General features: G+C 40.9%; 1 protein-coding gene across 17 annotated transcripts in view; it reads left to right on the top strand.

The window, feature by feature from the left end:
- Positions 1 to 21,000, top strand: part of LOC126356275 (liprin-beta-1) — a 299,230-nt gene extending 278,230 nt beyond the window's left edge. For all 17 annotated transcript variants that reach the window (XM_050007143.1, XM_050007138.1, XM_050007133.1 and 14 more), the window contains one exon: positions 15,848 to 21,000. In XM_050007143.1, the coding sequence (XP_049863100.1) occupies positions 15,848 to 15,898 (51 nt within the window). In that variant the 3' untranslated portion in view covers positions 15,899 to 21,000. The remainder of the gene's footprint in view (positions 1 to 15,847) is intronic.
- Positions 21,001 to 22,521: the final 1,521 nt, after the last annotated feature.

Raw genomic sequence — 22,521 nt, 5'->3', positions numbered from 1 at the left:
AGCCCCAGCATTGTGTGTTCAGCTGGAATGATATAGCCATGTGTGTCAACTAATACTTGGTGAGTCATTTCTTTACTTCTAAATTATTCACTTTGTGCCACAGTGTTTCAGACCATATTAAATATTATGTACATTACAAAGGCTATTAACTACATTACCACTAGCTTTTTGATTTGCCAAGCTCTTCATTATGTACATATTGCATGCCTCCCCATGTGGAAGTGCAAAAAGAAAGAAATAATTTGTGATGTGTTTCTTGTCAAAATGACATACTGATGTGTAAATGTTTATTGCCGATATTATGCTGGAAACTTATTGCACATACTTTATATCCACTCGCTGCTTTGGTGGCAAGCATCTGTTCTTATTTGTGTAGTACTTTTGTACACAGTTTTTGATCATGTTTCACTTTGAATTATGTTTAATGTGAGGCTAATATTGTTAAGTGTACTAATTAAATAGCATCTTGATGTGCGTATGTTCCTTACTGAAGATCAGTATGTTATATTTGGAAAAAATATCACAATATAAACAAAAGAGGGCTGTATTATAAACACTCTTTTTTCAGAGAATGTTCTGTCACTCAAAGATGTTACATACTGATGGAGTATCCATTTGCATGATATCGAACAATGGAAAATCCAGGATGAAATGTAACAGTGTAATGAAAAGGATAATTGCTACTCACCATATAGTGTAGGTGCTGAGTTGCAGAAAGCCACAACAGAAAGACTGTAGGAAACTTAGCTTCTGCCAAGAAGGCTTTTGTCAAAAATGGATGACACACACACACACACACACACACACACACACACACACACACTCTCTCTCTCTCTCTCTCTCTCACACACACACACACACACACACACACACACACACACACACACTCGCACACACATAATACAACTCACAGACACATGACCACAGTCCCTAGCAGCTGGAGCCAGACTCAGCATCTCCACTATATGGTGAGTAGCAACTATCCTTTTCATTGTATTGGTATGACTCAAACACTGTTAGGTCAGACCAACAACTGTGATTCCTATTATAACCTGCACCAGTTAAACCTCATTCAGTCCAAGTAACAGAGAGATGTTTTGCTCTACAAACTGTTTACAGTGGGAGGACTGTGACATCTATAGTAACTGCTGTCATTACACTGATACTGAACCATCCACAATCCTTTCATGATGTCTTGTTCCTCATCTCACTATTACTGTCACTTGTCCACGATCATCACAAAAGTTCTTCCCGTCATAGTTTATAATTCTAGAAGGAGGAAGGAACAGTGTGTGGCTCCCCAGCTACTAGAGACTGTGGTCATGTGTGTATGAGTTGTGTGTGCATTTATGTAAGTTGTCTATTTTTGGCAAAGGCCTTGTTGCATGAAAGCTAACTTTCCGACAGTCTTTCTGTTGTGCCATTCTGCGACTCAGCATCTTCGCTATATGGTGATTACCAACTATCCTTTTCATTATATTGTTACATTTGTATGGTATATGTTATAATAGTGAAATAATACGTAGCAAGTAATATAGTTTACAATGAAAATAATCAGTTATTGATAATATAATGTAAATGGACAGTTAAAAAAAAATACTCACCCAGCAGTGGCAGGGGAACACATACACAAAAGTTGCCGGCAACTATCCAAAGAGTGCACATGCCCATGGGGAAAAAATCTTAACGATACCAGCGGACAATGCTGCATTGGTTTCTAACAAGAGGGTTACTCAATATATACAGCCCTGAAGATGGCATAATGTAATGCCAAAACTGGTTGCCTAAAAAATAAAACCAAAATAACGGCTGTTTGTATTTTATTCTTGGAAATTGACCAGTTGAAGTCCCGCACTCCAGACATAGGATAGAGTTACATTTATTGAACATACACAAAAGGTTTTTGATCCAATGGCCTCTTCGTCTAGTGGATGACTGGAAGGGGAGAGAAGAGGGGTGAAGGAAAAGGACTGTGGAGGTTCAGGGAAAGACTAACCAGATGGGATGAGAAGGAAGGACTGATTGTTGGGGACTGCACCAGACGAGATTTGGAAACCCGAGACCTTAAAGGTGAAGACAGGGTAATATTCAAGACAGAGATTACTACTAAAACATCATGCACGAGTTAACAAGAGTGAAAAGCTAAGTGCATTGTACTAAACAGAGCTGGGAGGGGGGCGGCAAAAAACAGAGAAGTCAGAAAATGAAAGATGTATAGAACTGAAATGGAATGAAGAAAGGAGTAGTTACTGTGAATAAATGCTGAGACGGAAGGAATTAACGCAAATTAAGTAAGGCCAGGTGGGTGGCAAGAACCAAGGACATATTGTAGTGCTAGTTGGCACCTGCAGAGTTCTGAGAAACTGGTGTGTGGGCGAAGAATTCAGATAGTGCGTGTGGTGAAACAGGCACCGAAGTCATGACTGTCATGTTGTACTCTGTGCTCTGCAACAGGATATCTTGTGTTGCCTTTACACACCCTCTTCCTATACCCATTCATCTTGAATGGTAACTGGGTGGTAGTCAGGCCAATGTAAATGGCTCAAAAGTATTTACATAACAGCTGGTATACACCATGTGCCATACCACAGGTGGCTCTCCCTCTGATAGTATTTATTTTGCCAGTTACAGGGCTGGAACAGGTGATGGTAGCAGGGTGCATAGGGCAAGTCTTGCACCAGGGATGGTCACAGGGGTAGGAGCCGTAGGGTAGGGAGATGGATGCAGAAGGGGCACAGGGCCTGGCAAGGATATTGCACAGATTGAGAGGGCGGCAAAAAGCTATTCTAGGTGTGACGGGCAAAATCTCAGACAGAATGGATCTCGTTTCAGGGCATAATTTTAGGAAGTCATGGCCTCATAGAAGTAGGTAATAGTTGCATTCAAGACTAGGATAATACTGGGTGATAAGCTGTGTGCTCTGAAGTTGTTTTTTGCAGGGATCAGCAGTACTTGGATTGTATGCGGTGGCCAGGAAATCTGCTTATGGACTAGGCTGTTGGGATAATTATGTGGCGTGAAGGTTGAAGTGAGAGTGGTGATGTATTGCTGTTAAGTGTCTGCATCGGAACAAATATGTTTGCCCGAATGCCAAGGCTGTATGGGAGGAAATTTTTGACAGGGTAAGGTTAGCAACTGTCAAAATGTAAGTACTGTTGTTTGTTCGGATGCAGACTCTTTACAGCAATACACCACCACTTTCACTTCAGCCTTCACTGGACATAATTATCCCAACAGTGTAGTTCAAAAGAAGATTTCCCAGCCCATCACGTCCAATCCTGGTACTGCTGATCCCTCCAAAAAACAACTTCAGAACACACCACTTGTCACCCAGTATTATCCTGGTCTTGAATGTGTCAATCAGCTACTTCGACAAGGCCAGGACTTCCTAAAAACACGCCCTGAAATTAAATCCATTCTGTTAGAGACACCTAGAATAGCTTTTCATCACCCTCCCAATCTGTGCAATATCCTTGTCAGACACTGTGCTCCTTCTACCCCTTCTGGTGCAAGACTTGCCCTATGCACCCTGCTACCACCACCTATTCCAGCCATGTAACTGGCAAAACAAATACCATTGAAGGGAGAGACACCTGTGAAACGACACGTCATATACCAGCTATTACGTAAACACTGTTCAGCCTTATATATGTTTTTGGATAGGGTCCACCTTTAGCAAAACACAGTTTTGTTTTATAACCCAAACATGTTTCACTGGAATTGCAGCATCCTCAGTGGGCTTTTATTTTCCATCCAAAAACATATATATTGTTAAAGCAAACACGGAAAAAAAGAGCTTTAATACCAAGATGACTGTTCAGCCTTTTACATTGTGTGACTACCACTCAGTTATCAATCAGAATGTATGGGCATAGTCGGGGGTATACAGGCAATGCATAATATCCTGGTGCAGAGCATGCTGTACAACATGACAGTCATGACATCCGTGCCTGTATCACCACACACACCATCTGGATTCTTCCCCCAGACACCAGTTACTCAGAACTCTGCAGGTGGCAACTAGCACTACAACATGTTCTTGGTTCTCGCCACCCACCTGGCCTTAATTTACGTTAATTCCTCCCATCTCATCATTTATTCACAGTAACTACTCCTTTCTTCAGTCCACATCAGTTTTGTACATCTTTCATTTTCTGACTTGTCTGTTTTTTGCCATCCCCCCTTCCACCTCTGTTACATACAGAGCACTTAGCTTTTCACTCTGGTTAACTTGTGCTCAATGTTTTAGTAGTAATCTCTATGTCTTTCGCTTGTAAGCTCTCATATTTTCAAATTTCGTCTGGCGCAGTCCCCAAAAATCAGTCTTAGCTTCTCATCACATCCGCTAAGTCTCCCATGATCTGAGTTTAGGTGATGTTTTCCAAATCATTCCATTTCGTAAACCTCACTAGTGCTTTTCCTCCACCGCTCTTCCTTCTCCTACAACCCTTCTCTCAGGAGGCGGAGCCACTGGCTCCGAAAGCTTACAAATTTAAATACTTTTATATGTGTGTTCTCCTGCCACCACTTGGTGAGTAGACTTTTTTATCTATCTAATTACATTATGTTTCCAAGGAAGTAATGTTACTGCACCTGGGCAATTGGGGAGAGGGCGGTGGGGCACCACCTCCCCGATACAATTTTTAAAACTGGGTGAAACAAAATTTTAAGTATGTACTGACTTTACTATAAAAATTAAAAATTCTGATTCATGAAATGGGTTTTATTGCATTTTGAAATCAGGAAGTTACTTTGCTACAGCGTGTATAAAAATGTGTTGTTGCAGTTTATAGTTACTATGTGATGTGGCTGGTAAAGTTGCTCAGAGAAATGTCTTGCTTTTAACTTCTGTCACTTCATTTAGCATCAGCAGTGGAAGCAGCCCAACTTTTTTTTCTTTTTTTCCTTTCTTTGCAAGAAATACACAATTCACTTTTTTAAAATATATATATATATATATATATATATATATATATATATATATATATATAAAAATAAAACAGAAAGAAACTTCCACATGGGAAAATATATTAAAAACAAAGATTCCAAGACTTACCAAGCGGGAAAGCGCCGGCAGACAGGCACAATGAACAAAACACACAAACATACACACAGAATTACTAGCTTTCGCAACCGATGGTTGCTTCTTCAGGAAGGAGAGGGAAAGACGAAAGGATGTGGGTTTTAAGGGAGAGGGTAAGGAGTCATTCCAATCCCGGGAGCGGAAAGACTTCCCTTAGGGGAAAAAAAGGACAGGTGTACACACACACACACACACACACACACACACACACACACACACACATATAGGGATATGTGTGTGTGTGCGAGTGTACACCTGTCCTTTTTTTCCCCTAAGGGAAGTCTTTCCGCTCCCGGGATTGGAATGACTCCTTACCCTCTCCCTTAAAACCCACATCCTTTCATTTTTCCCTCTCCTTCCCTCTTTCCTGACGAAGCAACTGCCAGTTGCGAAAGCTCGTAATTCTGTGTGTGTGTTTGTGTGTTTTGTTCATGTGCCTGTCTGCCGGCGCTTTCCCGCTTGGTAAGTCTTGGAATCTTTGTTTTTAATATATATATATATATATATATATATATATATATATATATATATATATATATATACACACACACACACACACTCCTGGAAATGGAAAAAAGAACACATTGACACCGGTGTGTCAGACCCACCATACTTGCTCCGGACACTGCGAGAGGGCTGTACAAGCAATGATCACACGCACGGCACAGCGGACACACCAGGAACCGCGGTGTTGGCCGTCGAATGGCGCTAGCTGCACAGCGTTTGTGCACCGCCGCCGTCAGTGTCAGCCAGTTTGCCGTGGCATACGGAGTTCCATCGCAGTCTTTAACACTGGTAGCATGCCGCGACAGCGTGGACGTGAACCGTATGTGCAGTTGACGGACTTTGAGCGAAGGCGTATAGTGGGCATGCGGGAGGCCGGGTGGACGTAACGCCGAATTGCTCAACACGTGGGGTGTGAGGTCTCCACAGTACATTGATGTTGTCGCTAGTGGTCGGCGGAAGGTGCACGTGCCCGTCGACCTGGGACCGGACCGCAGTGACGCACGGCTGCACGCCAAGACCATAGGATCCTATGCAGTGCCGTAGGGGACCGCACCGCCACTTCCCAGCAAATTAGGGACACTGTTGCTCCTGGGGTATCGGCGAGGACCATTCGCAACCGTCTCCATGAAGCTGGGCTACGGTCCCGCACACCGTTAGGCCGTCTTCCGCTCACGCCCCAACATCGTGCAGCCCGCCTCCAGTGGTGTCGCGACAGGCGTGAATGGAGGGACAAATGGAGACGTGTCGTCTTCAGCGATGAGAGTCGCTTCTGCCTTGGTGCCAATGATGGTCGTATGCGTGTTTGGCGCCGTGCAGGTGAGCGCCACAATCAGGACTGCATACGACCGAGGCACACAGGGCCAACACCCGGCATCATGGTGTGGGGAGCGATCTCCTACACTGGCCGTACACCTTTGGTGATCGTCGAGGGGACACTGAATAGTGCACGGTACATCCAAACCGTCATCGAACCCATTGTTCTACCATTCCTAGACCGGCAAGGGAACTTGCTGTTCCAACAGGACAATGCACGTCCGCATGTATCCCGTGCCACCCAACGTGCTCTAGAAGGTGTAAGTCAACTACCCTGGCCAGCAAGATCTCCGGATCTGTCCCCCATTGAGCATGTTTAGGACTGGATGAAGCGTCGTCTCACGCGGTCTGCACGTCCAGCACGAACGCTGGTCCAACTAAGGCGCCAGGTGGAAATGGCATGGCAAGCCGTTCCACAGGACTACATCCAGCATCTCTACGATCGTCTCCATGGGAGAATAGCAGCCTGCATTGCTGCGAAAGGTGGATATACACTGTACTAGTGCCGACATTGTGCATGCTCTGTTGCCTGTGTCTATGTGCCTGTGGTTCTGTCAGTGTGATCATGTGATGTATCTGACCCCAGGGAAGTGTCAATAAAGTTTCCCCTTCCTGGGACAATGAATTCACGGTGTTCTTATTTCTATTTCCAGGAGTTTATATAGTAAATAAAATAGAAAGAAACTTCCACATGGGAAAAATATATTAAAAACAAAGATTCCAAGACTTACCAAGCGGGAAAGCGCCGGCAGACAGGCACAATGAACAAAACACACAAACATACACACAGAATTACTAGCTTTCGCAACCGATGGTTGCTTCTTCAGGAAGGAGAGGGAAAGACGAAAGGATGTGGGTTTTAAGGGAGAGGGTAAGGAGTCATTCCAATCCCGGGAGCGGAAAGACTTCCCTTAGGGGAAAAAAAGGACAGGTGTACACACACACACACACACACACACACACACACACACACACACACACACACACATATAGGGATATGTGTGTGTGTGCGAGTGTACACCTGTCCTTTTTTTCCCCTAAGGGAAGTCTTTCCGCTCCCGGGATTGGAATGACTCCTTACCCTCTCCCTTAAAACCCACATCCTTTCATTTTTCCCTCTCCTTCCCTCTTTCCTGACGAAGCAACTGCCAGTTGCGAAAGCTCGTAATTCTGTGTGTGTGTTTGTGTGTTTTGTTCATGTGCCTGTCTGCCGGCGCTTTCCCGCTTGGTAAGTCTTGGAATCTTTGTTTTTAATATATATATATATATATATATATATATATATATATATATATATATATACACACACACACACACACACTCCTGGAAATGGAAAAAAGAACACATTGACACCGGTGTGTCAGACCCACCATACTTGCTCCGGACACTGCGAGAGGGCTGTACAAGCAATGATCACACGCACGGCACAGCGGACACACCAGGAACCGCGGTGTTGGCCGTCGAATGGCGCTAGCTGCACACCATTTGTGCACCGCCGCCGTCAGTGTCAGCCAGTTTGCCGTGGCATACGGAGTTCCATCGCAGTCTTTAACACTGGTAGCATGCCGCGACAGCGTGGACGTGAACCGTATGTGCAGTTGACGGACTTTGAGCGAAGGCGTATAGTGGGCATGCGGGAGGCCGGGTGGACGTAACGCCGAATTGCTCAACACTTGGGGTGTGAGGTCTCCACAGTACATTGATGTTGTCGCCAGTGGTCGGCGGAAGGTGCACGTGCCCGTCGACCTGGGACCGGACCGCAGTGACGCACGGCTGCACGCCAAGACCATAGGATCCTATGCAGTGCCGTAGGGGACCGCACCGCCACTTCCCAGCAAATTAGGGACACTGTTGCTCCTGGGGTATCGGCGAGGACCATTCGCAACCGTCTCCATGAAGCTGGGCTACGGTCCCGCACACCGTTAGGCCGTCTTCCGCTCACGCCCCAACATCGTGCAGCCCGCCTCCAGTGGTGTCGCGACAGGCGTGAATGGAGGGACAAATGGAGACGTGTCGTCTTCAGCGATGAGAGTCGCTTCTGCCTTGGTGCCAATGATGGTCGTATGCGTGTTTGGCGCCGTGCAGGTGAGCGCCACAATCAGGACTGCATACGACCGAGGCACACAGGGCCAACACCCGGCATCATGGTGTGGGGAGCGATCTCCTACACTGGCCGTACACCTTTGGTGATCGTCGAGGGGACACTGAATAGTGCACGGTACATCCAAACCGTCGAACCCATTGTTCTACCATTCCTAGACCGGCAAGGGAACTTGCTGTTCCAACAGGACAATGCACGTCCGCATGTATCCCGTGCCACCCAACGTGCTCTAGAAGGTGTAAGTCAACTACCCTGGCCAGCAAGATCTCCGGATCTGTCCCCCATTGAGCATGTTTAGGACTGGATGAAGCGTCGTCTCACGCGGTCTGCACGTCCAGCACGAACGCTGGTCCAACTAAGGCGCCAGGTGGAAATGGCATGGCAAGCCGTTCCACAGGACTACATCCAGCATCTCTACGATCGTCTCCATGGGAGAATAGCAGCCTGCATTGCTGCGAAAGGTGGATATACACTGTACTAGTGCCGACATTGTGCATGCTCTGTTGCCTGTGTCTATGTGCCTGTGGTTCTGTCAGTGTGATCATGTGATGTATCTGACCCCAGGAAAGTGTCAATAAAGTTTCCCCTTCCTGGGACAATGAATTCACGGTGTTCTTATTTCTATTTCCAGGAGTTTATATAGTAAATAAAATAGAAAGAAACTTCCACATGGGAAAAATATATTAAAAACAAAGATTCCAAGACTTACCAAGCGGGAAAGCGCCGGCAGACAGGCACAATGAACAAAACACACAAACATACACACAGAATTACTAGCTTTCGCAACCGATGGTTGCTTCTTCAGGAAGGAGAGGGAAAGACGAAAGGATGTGGGTTTTAAGGGAGAGGGTAAGGAGTCATTCCAATCCCGGGAGCGGAAAGACTTCCCTTAGGGGAAAAAAAGGACAGGTGTACACACACACACACACACACACACACACACACACACACACACACACACACACACATATAGGGATATGTGTGTGTGTGCGAGTGTACACCTGTCCTTTTTTTCCCCTAAGGGAAGTCTTTCCGCTCCCGGGATTGGAATGACTCCTTACCCTCTCCCTTAAAACCCACATTCTTTCGTCTTTCCCTCTCCTTCCTGAAGAAGCAACCAACGGTTGCGAAAGCTAGTAATTCTGTGTGTGTGTTTGTGTGTTTTGTTCATGTGCCTGTCTGCCGGCGCTTTCCCACTTCGTAAGTCTTGGAATCTTTGTTTTTAATATATTTTTCCCATGTGGAAGTTTCTTTCTATTTTATATATATATAGTCTTATACAGGACTTAATGAAGATACTGGCAGCTCAAAAAACTACTGATAATCTAGTTAAGAGTCTTAGTAATCCGTTTGTGCATGACAATGCATGGTACAAATTTGTTCCAAAAAGCAAGATGTGAAAACATGATATCTCACATTCTGTTTCTCACAAGGATATGGGGTCAAGTATTTTGGATAACCCTTGGCCTTTTAACTATTTGTATACTCACCTGAAGAATGGACATAACTGTAGCTATCCTACAGTACAGGGTAAAAATTTAAACATGACTCACTTCCTCCAGCCCAGTCAAATTGAGCAAATCGATTGGTTCTTTTGCATTAGGTGTTGTCGGGGGGGTGGGCCTTAGGTGGTTTATAAAAGCACCATTTGTTTGTGGGTGGCCTCTGATAAAAGATGTAAATGTAGTTTTAACTGATGTAGTGAACACGTTGAAAGGGTCATCAAACTATATTTTTAGTCAAAATTTATTCACCATTAAAAATTGATGCCACTGTCTCTGTATAACAAACACTTCACATCTATACAAATATGCCCAAAGTGGTACTGCAGTAACAAAAAAATTACTAAAAGGATTTTAACATGCAAAAAGAACTTTGCAAATTACATAAAAGTGGAAAAACTATAAATTCAGTAAAATATTTGCAATAACATTTTTACTCTTCTAAGATACAAATCGTAAGCCAGGCCTTTTTGATGAACTGTGAAGAAAAATGCAAAGCAAGCAGTTTTGCATATGTATTTGTTGTTTGTGTTTGTCAAAGTATATTAATGTGTCCGAGTATGTAAATAAACTGTGAGAACTGTACTGACCTACAGAACGTGTTTTAACTAATCAGCACAACATGGCTCTAACTTGGAAAAAGAGGGGAACTAGGTGAAAAATGATCCTGTTGGAGCACCAAAAAGATCAATATGTTCCTCTTTAAAACACTCTGGCCAAAAAGTGGGAACCAGCTGCCACAGTCTTAATTCTGCCTTCCTCATCAAAAATTTTAACACAGAAACATGTTTTTGCTTTTTTGTGCTGAAAGAGAGTAGCAGAGAGACTGTGATGATGGAAGAGAGACAGAGACAGTGAAAAACAAATAACAGTGACAGAGAGAGGAGTTGCGGCATATATTTTGCGTGTGAATATTTCAAGAGGTACTCCACTCATCATGTAAATACAAAAATTTGCATAAATGTGCACTTTCACCGTATATTGGGGATTTTATGAACTGACAAGCATAAAAGGGGTGCTCCAAATGTAAGTTCCATGAGGTGCATTTTAGCTATGTATATTTTTACTTGTGACAGTTTTGTAATTTTATTTTTGACAAAACTGTGTGGAATGTGCAATATACTCTCCACTAAGATCTTAATGTTGTTGTTGTGGTCTTCAATCCAGAGACTGGTTTGATGCAGCTCTCCATGCTACTCTATCTTGTGCAAGCTTCATCATCTCCGAGTAACTACTGCAACCTACATCCTTCTGAATCTGCTTAGTGTATTTGTCTCTTGGTCTCCCTCTACGATTTTTACCCTCCATACTTCCCTCTATCACTAAATTTGGGATCCCTTGATGCTGCAAAATATGTCCTACTAACCGATCCCTTCATCTAGTCAAGTCATGCCACAGATTCCTCTTCTCCCCAATTCTATTCAGTACCTCCTCATTAAGTACGTGATTTACCCATCTAATCTTGAGCTTTCTTCTGTAGCACCACATTTTGAAAGCTTCTATTCTCTTCTTGTCCAGGCTCCTTATTGTCCATGTTTCATGTCCATACATGGCTACACTCCATAGAAATACTTTTCAAGACTTCCTGACGGTTAAATCTATACTAGATGTTAACAAATTTCTCTTCTTCAGAAAAGCTTCTCTTGCCATTGCTAGTCTATATTTTATACCCTCTCTGCTTCGACAATCATCAGTTATTTTGCTCTCCAAATAGCAGAACTCATCTACTACTTTAAGTGTCTCATTTCCTAATCGAATTCCCTTAGCATCACCTGACTTAATTAGACTACATTCCATTATCCTCGTTTTGCTTTTGTTGATGTTCATCTTATATCCTCCTTCCAAGACACTGTCCATTGAGTTCAACTGCTCTTCCAGGTCCTTTGCTGTCTCTGACAGTATTACAGAGTCATCAGCAAACCTCTCCATGGATTTTAATCCCTACTTCGAGGTTTTCTTTTGTTTCCTTTACTGCTTGCCCAATATACAGATTGAATAACATCGGGAATAGGCTACAAACCTAACTACCACCCATCCCTACCACTGCTTCCTTTTGATGTCCCTCGATTCTTGTAACTGCCATCTGGTTCTTGTACAAATTGTAAATAGCCTTTCACTCCCTGTATTTGACCCCTGCCACCTTCAGAATTTGAAAGAGAGTATTCCACTGAACCTTGTCAAAGGCTTTCTGTAAGTCTACAAGTGCTAGAAATGTAGGTTTGCCTTTCCTTAACCTGTCTTCTAAGGTAAGTCATAGGGTCAGTATTGCCTCAGATGTTCCAACCTTTCTACGGACTTATTAAACTGATAGTTAGGTAATTTTTACACCAGTCATCGCCTGCTTTCTTTGGGATTGGAATTATTACATTCTTCTTTAAGTCTGAGGGTATTTTGTCTGTCTCATACATCTTGCTCACCAGATGGTAGAGTTTTGTCATAGCTGGCTCTCCCAAGGCTATCAGTTGTTCTGATGGATGTTTTCTATTCCCAGGGCCTTGTTTTGACTTAGGCCCCAGTGCTCTGTCAAATTCTTCATGCAGTATCATATCTCCCATTACTACTGTGGTAGGTGTGGGCTTCATGTCTGTCTTGGCTACAATAATGTGTTCACTATGCTGTTGGTAGTAGCAGACCTGTGCCCCCATTTTTTTTATTCATTATTAAACCTACACCTGCATTACCCCTATTTGATTTTGTATTTATAACCCTGTTTTCACCTGACCAGAAGTCTTGTTTCTCCTGCCACCGCGTCACTAATTCCCACTATATCTAACTTTAACCTATCCATTTCCCTTTTTAAATTTTCTAACCTACCTGCCCAATTAAGGGATCTGACATTCAACACTCCAATCCGTAGAACGCCAGTTTTCTTTCTCCTAATAACAACTTCCTCCTGAGTAGTCCCTGCCTGGAGATCTGAATGGGGTTCTATTTTATCTCTGGAATATTTTACCCAAGGGGTAACCATACAGTAAAGCTGCATGCCCTTGGGAAAAAGTACGGCTGTAGTTTCCCCTTGCTTACAGCGATTTGCAGTACCAGCATAGCAAGGCCATTTTGGTTAGTGTTACAAGGCCAGATCAGTCAATCATCCAGACTGTTGCCCCTGCAACTACTGAAGGGGCTGCTGCCCCTCTTCAGGAACCACACCTTTGTCTGGCCTCTCAACAGATACCTCTCCATTGTGGCTGCACGTACGATACGGCTATCTGTATCACCGAGGCATACAAGCCTCCCCACCAATGGCAAGGTCCATGGTTCATGATTATAATATGCCAGGAGTAATGAACACACAATGGAATTTGATGTACAATGAAAAAAGTTTTCGAAGGATCTGAAGATTACAGTCTTGCCTGTCCATACCAGTCAAGGAAAAACAGTTTTGAATGTGATCTTGGCTATAACAAAATTTCTTTAGAGGAGATAATGGTGGTCAGTGAAAAATAGTGGCAGTAAGTGAGAGATAGAGAGGTAGGTAGGGAGAGAGAGAGAGAGAGAGAGAGAGAGAGAGAGAGAGAGACTACGCAATGGGAGCAAAAGATAGAGGTGACAGTGAAAATGACAAATACAGACCAGTGGGACCATACTGAGACTTTGGGCGATTTTTAAGATGTAAGTAAAAGGGAGGACCTACATGGTCTTAAATTTTAAGCACGTGGGTATAGGGGAAAACATAAATTACGAGTCCCCTAGAATATTCATCCTGCTGCATTACAGTGGAGACAGTGGCAATGGGAAAGAAATGCAAGAGGGGACATCGACAGTGGCGCAGAGAGAGAGAGAGAGAGAGAGATACAAAGAAAGTGCTAGAGAGATGGAGGTGCTGAGTATCAAAGTTTCACTACAAAGAGAGACTGGGTAAAAGGATTTAGAATGTTCTGCATTAAAAGAGGATGAATATGTTCACTTGCCAAAATTTATGGTGAGGAAGGCAGAATGAGGATTGAGGCACATGGTTCCCCACTTTTCCGTCAGACTCTTTAAAAGAGAAACATATTCTCTCTCTTTGTGCTCCAACAGGAGCATTTTACAGCTTGTTTAAGTAGTATTTAAGTGGCTGGTAGGGCTTACTGTCTGAAGATGAGCACTAGTGACTAAACCTCTGTGATTTGTTGTAGCCAATGCATTTAACATCTATCATACACCAGTAACAGAAAACCAGTAGCTAATATGACTAATAATTATTTTGTAACAATATTGTGAAAAGGAATGTCGCTACTCGCCAATAGCGAAGATGCTGAGTTGTAGATAGGCACTACAGATTGTCACAAATATAGCTTTCGGCCAGAAGACCTTCGTCAGAATCAGATGGCAAACCCACACACACACACACACACACACACACACACACACACACACACACACAATCGTACCTTACACACACAACTGCAGTCTCGGGCAACTGAGGCCACACTGCAAGCTGCAGCACTGATGCATGATGGGAGTGGCGACTGGAGGGGGGAGGGGGGGGGGGGGGATAGTAGGGTAGGCGTGGCGGACAGTGACATACTGTTGAGGAGTGCGAAGGGACGAGGGGGAAAGAGGGTATGGCAGCTAAGTGCAGTCGGGAGGTTAGACGACCCTTCGCACTCCCCGACAGTACGTCACTGTCCGCCACGCCTACTCTTTGATCCCTCCCCCTTCCCATCTGAGCCTCCTACTTACACCCATCAAATCACCAGTTCCATCACGCACTGCTGCTGCAGTTCACATTGTGGCTCAGTTTCCTGAGACGGCACTCATGCGTGTGTGAGTTGCGTTCACGTGTGTGTGTATGTGTGTGTTTACTGTCTAATTCTGACAAAGGCCTTCTGGCCGATAGCTATATTTGTGACAGTCTGTTTGTCTCGGCCATCTCCACTATATGGTGAGTAGGAACTTTCCCTTTCACAATATTATTACATTCCATCCTGGATTTTCCATTTTTTGATTTCATAATTATTTTGATTACAGTTTCATTTGGAAATAATTTTTATTAGTGGAAGTGATAATTGATAGGTAAGATGTGCACTGGAATGGGGTGGGAATGACACATCCCTTATATCATTATTATTATTATAATATAAGGGCTGTACATATGGTATGGCATTTATCATTGCAAGTGTCTCAGAATTAAAGGGCAAATTCTGACTAAACCAAAACTATCAAAATTGCCTTTGCTCATGAAAGTAACGTGCTTGTCACCATATCGTCCTATGTCAGTTTCATTTGAATGCAACATGCTCCTGCTTTGGAGCCAGAGAGATGGTGGGAAAACTTGATTCAAGTCATTTATGTCTGCAGAATTCATTTTATTTCATTTTTAAATTTTTTTATTACAAAAATTAAAGAAGTTGCTGTCAATTTTATGTATTATTCTTAGTAGACATGACTGTCAAATACTAGTCATAGCACCTGTGATAACATGTCACTTCAGTGAACATGCTGACTGAGGGAAGATATTAGGGTTAACTTAAAAAAGATAGACATTTCAGTATCAGGCATTTTGAAAGAAACCTTCCATTCTATAATAGGAAACTGACATTTCAAAAAGGGATCCCACATGGCTGCAATCATTTTACTTGTTGAGTTAATTTGAGTTGTGTCTATTCTGTTCCTACATAAAAATTTTAAAAAAGAAATTCCATTTGCATACTCACCGTACCCCCTTCCTCCAGTCTCTCCCCTAATAAATATATCTTTTGCCATACAGGGACAAAGTGACCTTTGTTCCTCTGATATTAGACAATTCAATTAAAATTTATTTTACCTTGCAATAAGTGTGTGTAATAGTCATCATGCCATTGTGGTTGTGTCACTGACAGGATTTGTACTTAGATGTACACAATAATTGTGTTTCAGATTCAACCTTCGAGAGACTCACCTCAAGGTGACCGAACAAGCAACGTATGAAATTGTATGAGGAAGCTGATGCTGTTTTCATCAGAATACTATCCTACTTGACTGCTTCAGGAATGTACATTGTATGGAGTGGAAACAACTGGTGAATTTTATCTATTATGTTGAAGATAGTATCAATTGCTAGGAAGGAAAAATATTTCCACATATGTACATTTCGCGTGTAATTTCATTACTGCCTTTTCTCACGCCCCCCTCCCCCATTTTTTAAGTTCATGGCCATTAAACTTCATTGCAGGACGAAACATTAAGTGAGTTTTGATGCAGATTAATTAAGTTTTTTATAATATGAGTGCATATCACCATTATACTTGTGTTGGAAATAGGTTATTACAATTATATATATTTTTGCACAAAAGTTTTCAATTTTGTTATTATTATTTGAAATAGAATTTTGGCAATGTCAAGACTATAACCAAGTACTTACATAGCCCTAAGTTTCGTAATTTTATGATTATTTCTCAACATACAATATTTTGCAAAAGAGAGAAGAGGAAACAGCACCTTTTTATTCCTAACTCTCATTAATTAAAAACCATATTTTCAGCTCATTGTAAAGTGTACTAACCCTAAAAAAAGGGCCAGTATTAATTGGTATATTTTATATTTTGTGAGATTGTTAAAGAACCTCTTTTGTAAAAATATTACAGACACTTTATGAAGCTACCTCAAGCTCATTGTTAGACAGTTATCGGTTTAATGACAGATTAAATCATGAAAGGTATGCAGAATAAATAAAAAAAATCTTGTGTGTACCTGCATATTGAATTTTCTAGTCCTTTTGACCCTGAAGGATTTTTGTACTTTTTTTCTAAAGGCATTTTGTTGAAAGTATGTAACAACAATTTTGGCTCTGAAAAATGTTTATGCAAAATAATCCTGTAACATATTGTTTTTAATTCTGGGACCAATGTACTAGGTTTACTCAGGCTTCCTATAGCATGTGGAAGAATGTGTCAAATTCTTGTTGTAAGTACTATGTACAGGTGGGAGTGTAAAAAGAAAAAAACTGATGTCTTCCTTTTATGTGCATTATTTCATCAAACTGCACCTTTATTAATGTCATGTTGAATGTGTCTACTGTATTTAGGCACTATCATGATGTGTTGTTGTAATAAGTCATCAATGCCGAGAATAATTTTATTATATGTATGTATATATGTGTGTGGCCATGATTGAGGCTGATGTTAATTCACTTGTGTATGTACTATAGCTCTAAAAAAATAAATGACTATCAGATTGTGTAGACCACAAATGGAAAAAGTTACTCTTATATCAGTGCAGCAAGCTGAAGAAGTGTCTCATGTCATAGTTGGAAAAAGGTACACCACGTGCTGCAAATTTTCACTTAACTGCTTCTCTAAAATACTTGTATGGTAGTCCTTTCTTTGATTGACACCCATAAAAAATTAAAGTAACACTTTGTAAAACCTTTCACACACAGAAATATGACATATATTATGTTTGAAATATGATATGAAGCTGTCATGGTTAAGTGATGTTGCTAGCATGTGAATGCCCTTTAAACCAGTGTGTTCTCTCTGTATTTAAATTACCTATTTACACAGTTTGCTACTGAATTTGTTCCTTATGCTAACTACAGCATCATATTTCTGGACTTTTGGAGTATTTAACGGTTGTCTTGTTATGCTCAACCATTGCACACAGTGATTCCCATGAATCGAGTTACAATGTTGTTTAATGTATCAGTATTAAGAGCTTTTACAAAAAGTCCATTGGGTAAAAATTAGTCATTTTCTCCTCCTCAGTGTGTAACAGTTTCATGAACCTTAATAATAACTACTATTCACTGTGACATGGACTGTACATCATCTTTTGGGTGTAGGAGACAGATATCAGTTTCCAGCCATTTCTTCTACAGCTCACATAATCAGTAACCACATTCTGGGGCTATGGCCCCTGACATTTATCACAGTGTTCCAGACAGTCCCATTATTGTCAACAAGCTTCAAAAGGAAGTGCTTTGTGAGGCAGTCAAGACATTTAGTGGCCCCAGCTAGTTCCTTGTGTCTTGCAGTCACTTAATTTGGTAGGTCTGAATATCTTTATCTCTGAAGATAACATTGATAATGATAAAAGTTATGCTCTTGGATAAGACGACTGTGAAAATGGCAAACCCTCATTGTCCACCAACTTAGTGTAGCTATCCTGTTGCAAAGCACATCTCATCTATACCAAATGACTAATTATTGCAAAATTAATAGTACCATAGAATATCAAACAACCTCCAACTTCCTCTCTCTCTTCACTTTGTTCTGCTGGAAGGCTTCTTGAGGTTTATTATGAATGAACACCATGCATCGGTCATGTATGGAAAAATATGTCATTTTTATGAACAGTTATCACTGTCTCAGTCCTCCACACTCCATTGTTGAGAAGAACCAAAACATGTAATGTAGAACATTTTCCATTGTCAGTATACATGATCGATAGTTCATTGCAATACACTTGTGATATCTGGAACATACTTCACTAGATGACTTGTATCTCTGTAGTGAATCACCCTCAATTTGCCACATCAATATTGTGCTCCATATCGCACATGATGAACGAATCAGGCTTTGACTGTGAATCTGTGTGAACACTACACATGTACTCTCCCCATTCCACACCATATAAAAGGGCTTAGGTTGCTATTAACTCTGACATGCCAAGTTCCTTTTTTTTCATCAAATGAGTTTATGTAATGTATTATTAATCAAATGTAGTATAACTGAGCACTGTGAAAAAGAGTGGCAAATACTATTACGAGTATGCCAAAGATGGATTTTTCAAGAGGAAGATCACACAAATTGGAAAATATGGTGGAATTTCTGGTGCAACAGACTACTCCAATGAGATGACAAAAAGTTTATTCCTGATAAGTGCAGAGGAAGAGGGGGGAGAGGGAGTCCACCTTTGATCTGTGGGCCAGTGAATGTTAGATGGAAGGACATGTTAAAGTGGATACAGTCTTATAGATCACAACTTATTTCAGTCCATCTCAGTACCATGAGGCTAATTATTAAGGCTAGAACCTAAAAAAAGAGACATAGAGAAAGAGAAGAATATTCTTTTCCACAATTTCAATCACTTGTCTTCAACCTGTGCTGCCTTTTGATAATGTGTAAGCCTGATATGCATCATGCAAAATTTCTGCAGTACTCCAAAATGCCAACTAACTTAGTAATCGATCAAGTAAAATAAAACTTACAGAATCATCTGATCAACATCAGGTGAAACTCAGTATGAGGGTGTAACATCTCATTTGCAAACTAGGATGCTGTGTACTCCTTTTTGCGTGTAATAATGTTCAGTGGTTACAGTAAGAGTTCAGACAGTTCCTCTTTCCTGCTCAGCTTCTCTTATTCGTTCAACTGCTTCCTCTTGTTATTTTACTTTCATTCACAAGACGGAGTTCCTTTTTTTGTTTTCTACATCTTGCCTTAGGTCGCTTTCCCACAGGATAAAAGCAAATTTGGAACTCCTTTAATAATGGATCTCTTGATATGGAAATTTAATGGCCATGAGGTTTTGGAAACATTTCATTCTTAGTATTTCATCACAAAAAATGAAGGAAAATTTGGTGGGTTTTAATAACAAGATGTTGCCTCATTGGCTACAGGGTCTGTCTTCTGTTGGTCCCAACATTTTCTGGTCACATATTCTTCTTTGGTCACATATTCTTCTTTCAATAACTGTACATTGTATGTGTGAAAAACGTCAAGTTGCACTGTGGTTCATAGTTCTTGTTACACTATAACTCCCTCTCTAACAGGTTAGGTAAGGTAGTTTGAAGGTCACAGAGGGCCCAGTAAAACAATGTGATGTTCAAATCAATCTTCGGGTTGAGGACAGCTCCTCTTTTTTGAAAATACAAAGTAACAAAAAATAAGAATCCTTATGTCTTATATTTAGTTCAGTTTTTCAGGAGTTCTTTGCTTTCAAATGGCAGAACTTAATTATACCTTTTCATTAACTAGACGATAGTGAAAATTTATTTTTGTTGCATCATACTTCATTAATGCTTTGTCATTTCTCTTTATTCATTACTGTACTTGCTGTTGCTGTAGTTTGTATGTATGTGGAAAATACAGATTGCCACTGTATTTCTTTCTTCATAGAAACTATAGATGAGTTGATATGTGTGGAAGACAAGTATCAGTATCATTGGATTGTATGCATCTTTATCTTGTAAACAAGTCATCTTGATAACTATAGAGTTGCTACAGTAATCCACAATTTCTCTGGCTGATGGTGGATGTAGTTCATTACAAACTTTTCATCGTTCATTTTGTAAATCAATTTCAACAAATAGAAACTAAAAAAAAAGATAATCACTAGCATGCAGGTGATGGTGGGTGGCACGAAGGCACACCTCAATGATAAGAAAATAGCACTAGCTTGTGAGTTTTGGCTTTAACAGAATTGTACTAATACTAGAAAAAGACCTAATAAGGGCAGCAAACTAGTACTATTCTGGATTTTAAGCATGGCTGTGTACTGTCCACTATTCACCAGCAGTGGTGGAGTGGTTAACTTTCTCACTTTTTGTTTTTTGACCTCATCGTAGTTTCCGCACCATAAAATGTTTTCCATATCATATACAGATACTGATACGAAATAACTCAGATGTTGTCACTGGTGTATAAACTGTTTCACTGTAGGCTACACGCTACTGCACAGTAAAATATTAATTATTAAAACAGAAATTATCACAAGAAACCATTGCACAGCCTGATGTTAGATACTTTTTTTGTTAATAAATGTTAAGGCTCCACAATAAAGAAAACAGAAGCATACTTACAAAAATGAATCATATGTGGATTTCAGAACAGGAAAAAGTAGAACACATATGGAAAAGAGACCACAGAGAATGTATGATACAGAAAAAAAAGTTGTGTACATGTAGTGGAAGAATTTAAGTAGATGACAAAGGTGATTCTGATTAATTGCATTAAACGAAATATAATTTAAATGTACACAGCTACATCATTAGTAGTCAGCTGAGACAGTGTAGCCTTGCAGTGGTGTGTGTGTGTGTGTGTGTGTGTGTGTGTGTGTGTGTGTGTGTGTGTGTGCGTGCGCGCGCGCGCACTCTATAGCTATTTTAAAAAATCACCAGAAAGCTATCAAACTCCTTCTCATTCTTACTTATGTGCCTATTAGTGATTCAGCACCTCAACTATATGATGAAGAGTCAAATTTCCTCTTTAAAATATATATATATATATATATATATATATATATATATATATATATATATATATTCACAAAGGACTTTACATTAGCATATGTATATGTAAATGTGTACTTTCCAGCACAAAATATGTCAGAAACTCAATCAACAAATGAAAAACCAGGTAAGATGTCATGGTTTTGAAACCAATTGTTAATTTATCCACAAGAAAGTCCACAATTTATCTCTCTCTCTCTCTCTCTCTCTCTCTCTCTCTCTCTCTCTCTCTCTCTCTCCTCTCCCTCTCCCTCTCCCTCCCTCTCCCTCCCCCCCCCCTCACCCCCTTCACACACACATGGAGTTAGTTGATCAAACACAAAAAGAGAAACATGTGCCTACATCTCTACATACTTGGTTTAGCCTCCATATCAGACTACCCATTGGTAACAAATTATAGAATGAGTCGCTGCAATCCAACATCACATTTCATTGGAAGCTGTTTTAAATTGATTTCTCCTTCACAAGTGTGCAAAAAGTGCTTTGTGAAATCGTGTAACAGGAGTTGATATAATTAAAGAAATATCCCTGAATTTTTAAAGAATAAGTTGTTTCATATGTTTCAAGAAATATACCCAGTATCATAAAAAAGGTAAAATTATAGCAGTTAGAAATAATTACTATTTGTGGCACATGTAGCATATAGGAATGGAGCAAGGTAGGGATGAAAATGACAAAGGGATACAGTAATGAAATTCTTCTCTCCATTAAAAATAAGGGTCATTGATTTGTTCACTTACTGTGTTCCATAGACCGTATCAAGGAGAAAACCAACAGGGCTATGAAATAAATCAAAGTACATGCTAACATAAAAATTTACTGCATACACTGCATTAACAATAAACAATCTCTATGATGCTAGTACTGCTTGCACCTGTCACATGTAACCCAAGAATTTAGAAAGACTGCCAATGCTTTGAGTGGGACAGAACAGCCATGCTTTCTAAGTTGGTCTAAATAGCTACAGTATTGTTTATGTTCTGTTAATAACCTAATATTTACGTGACTAAAATTGTATTTTTGACAGAAACTAGTTGCCTGCAGATGTATGTACAGAGATCTGTTTAAAGTACACTACTGCAAGGTATGCAGTTATACAATGTACACTTTAACTTGTCATAAACCTAACAGAAATTTTCAGTCCATGAATTTAGATACCATAATCAGATAATTTGTAGGAGGGGTAGCTAATGAGGTATCTTTTTAATTTTATTTCTTGTTTTATCTTAGATGAGAGCTTGCTGAATATATGTGCACCAGAGTACCTAACTCGACTCCGAACACTAGACAAAGCATTTTCGTGCCTTGTGTTGCGACTGTGCAAATTGTAGCAAGATGAAGCTGATCTTTTTACCAGGATCATGGAGCATTAAGGAATACT

Source organism: Schistocerca gregaria, chromosome 3, assembly GCF_023897955.1.
Source record: "Schistocerca gregaria isolate iqSchGreg1 chromosome 3, iqSchGreg1.2, whole genome shotgun sequence".
NCBI classification, from domain to species: Eukaryota; Metazoa; Arthropoda; class Insecta; order Orthoptera; family Acrididae; genus Schistocerca; species Schistocerca gregaria.
Note: the sequence above shows the minus strand (reverse complement) of the source record. Positions and strands in the feature narration are given on the sequence as shown.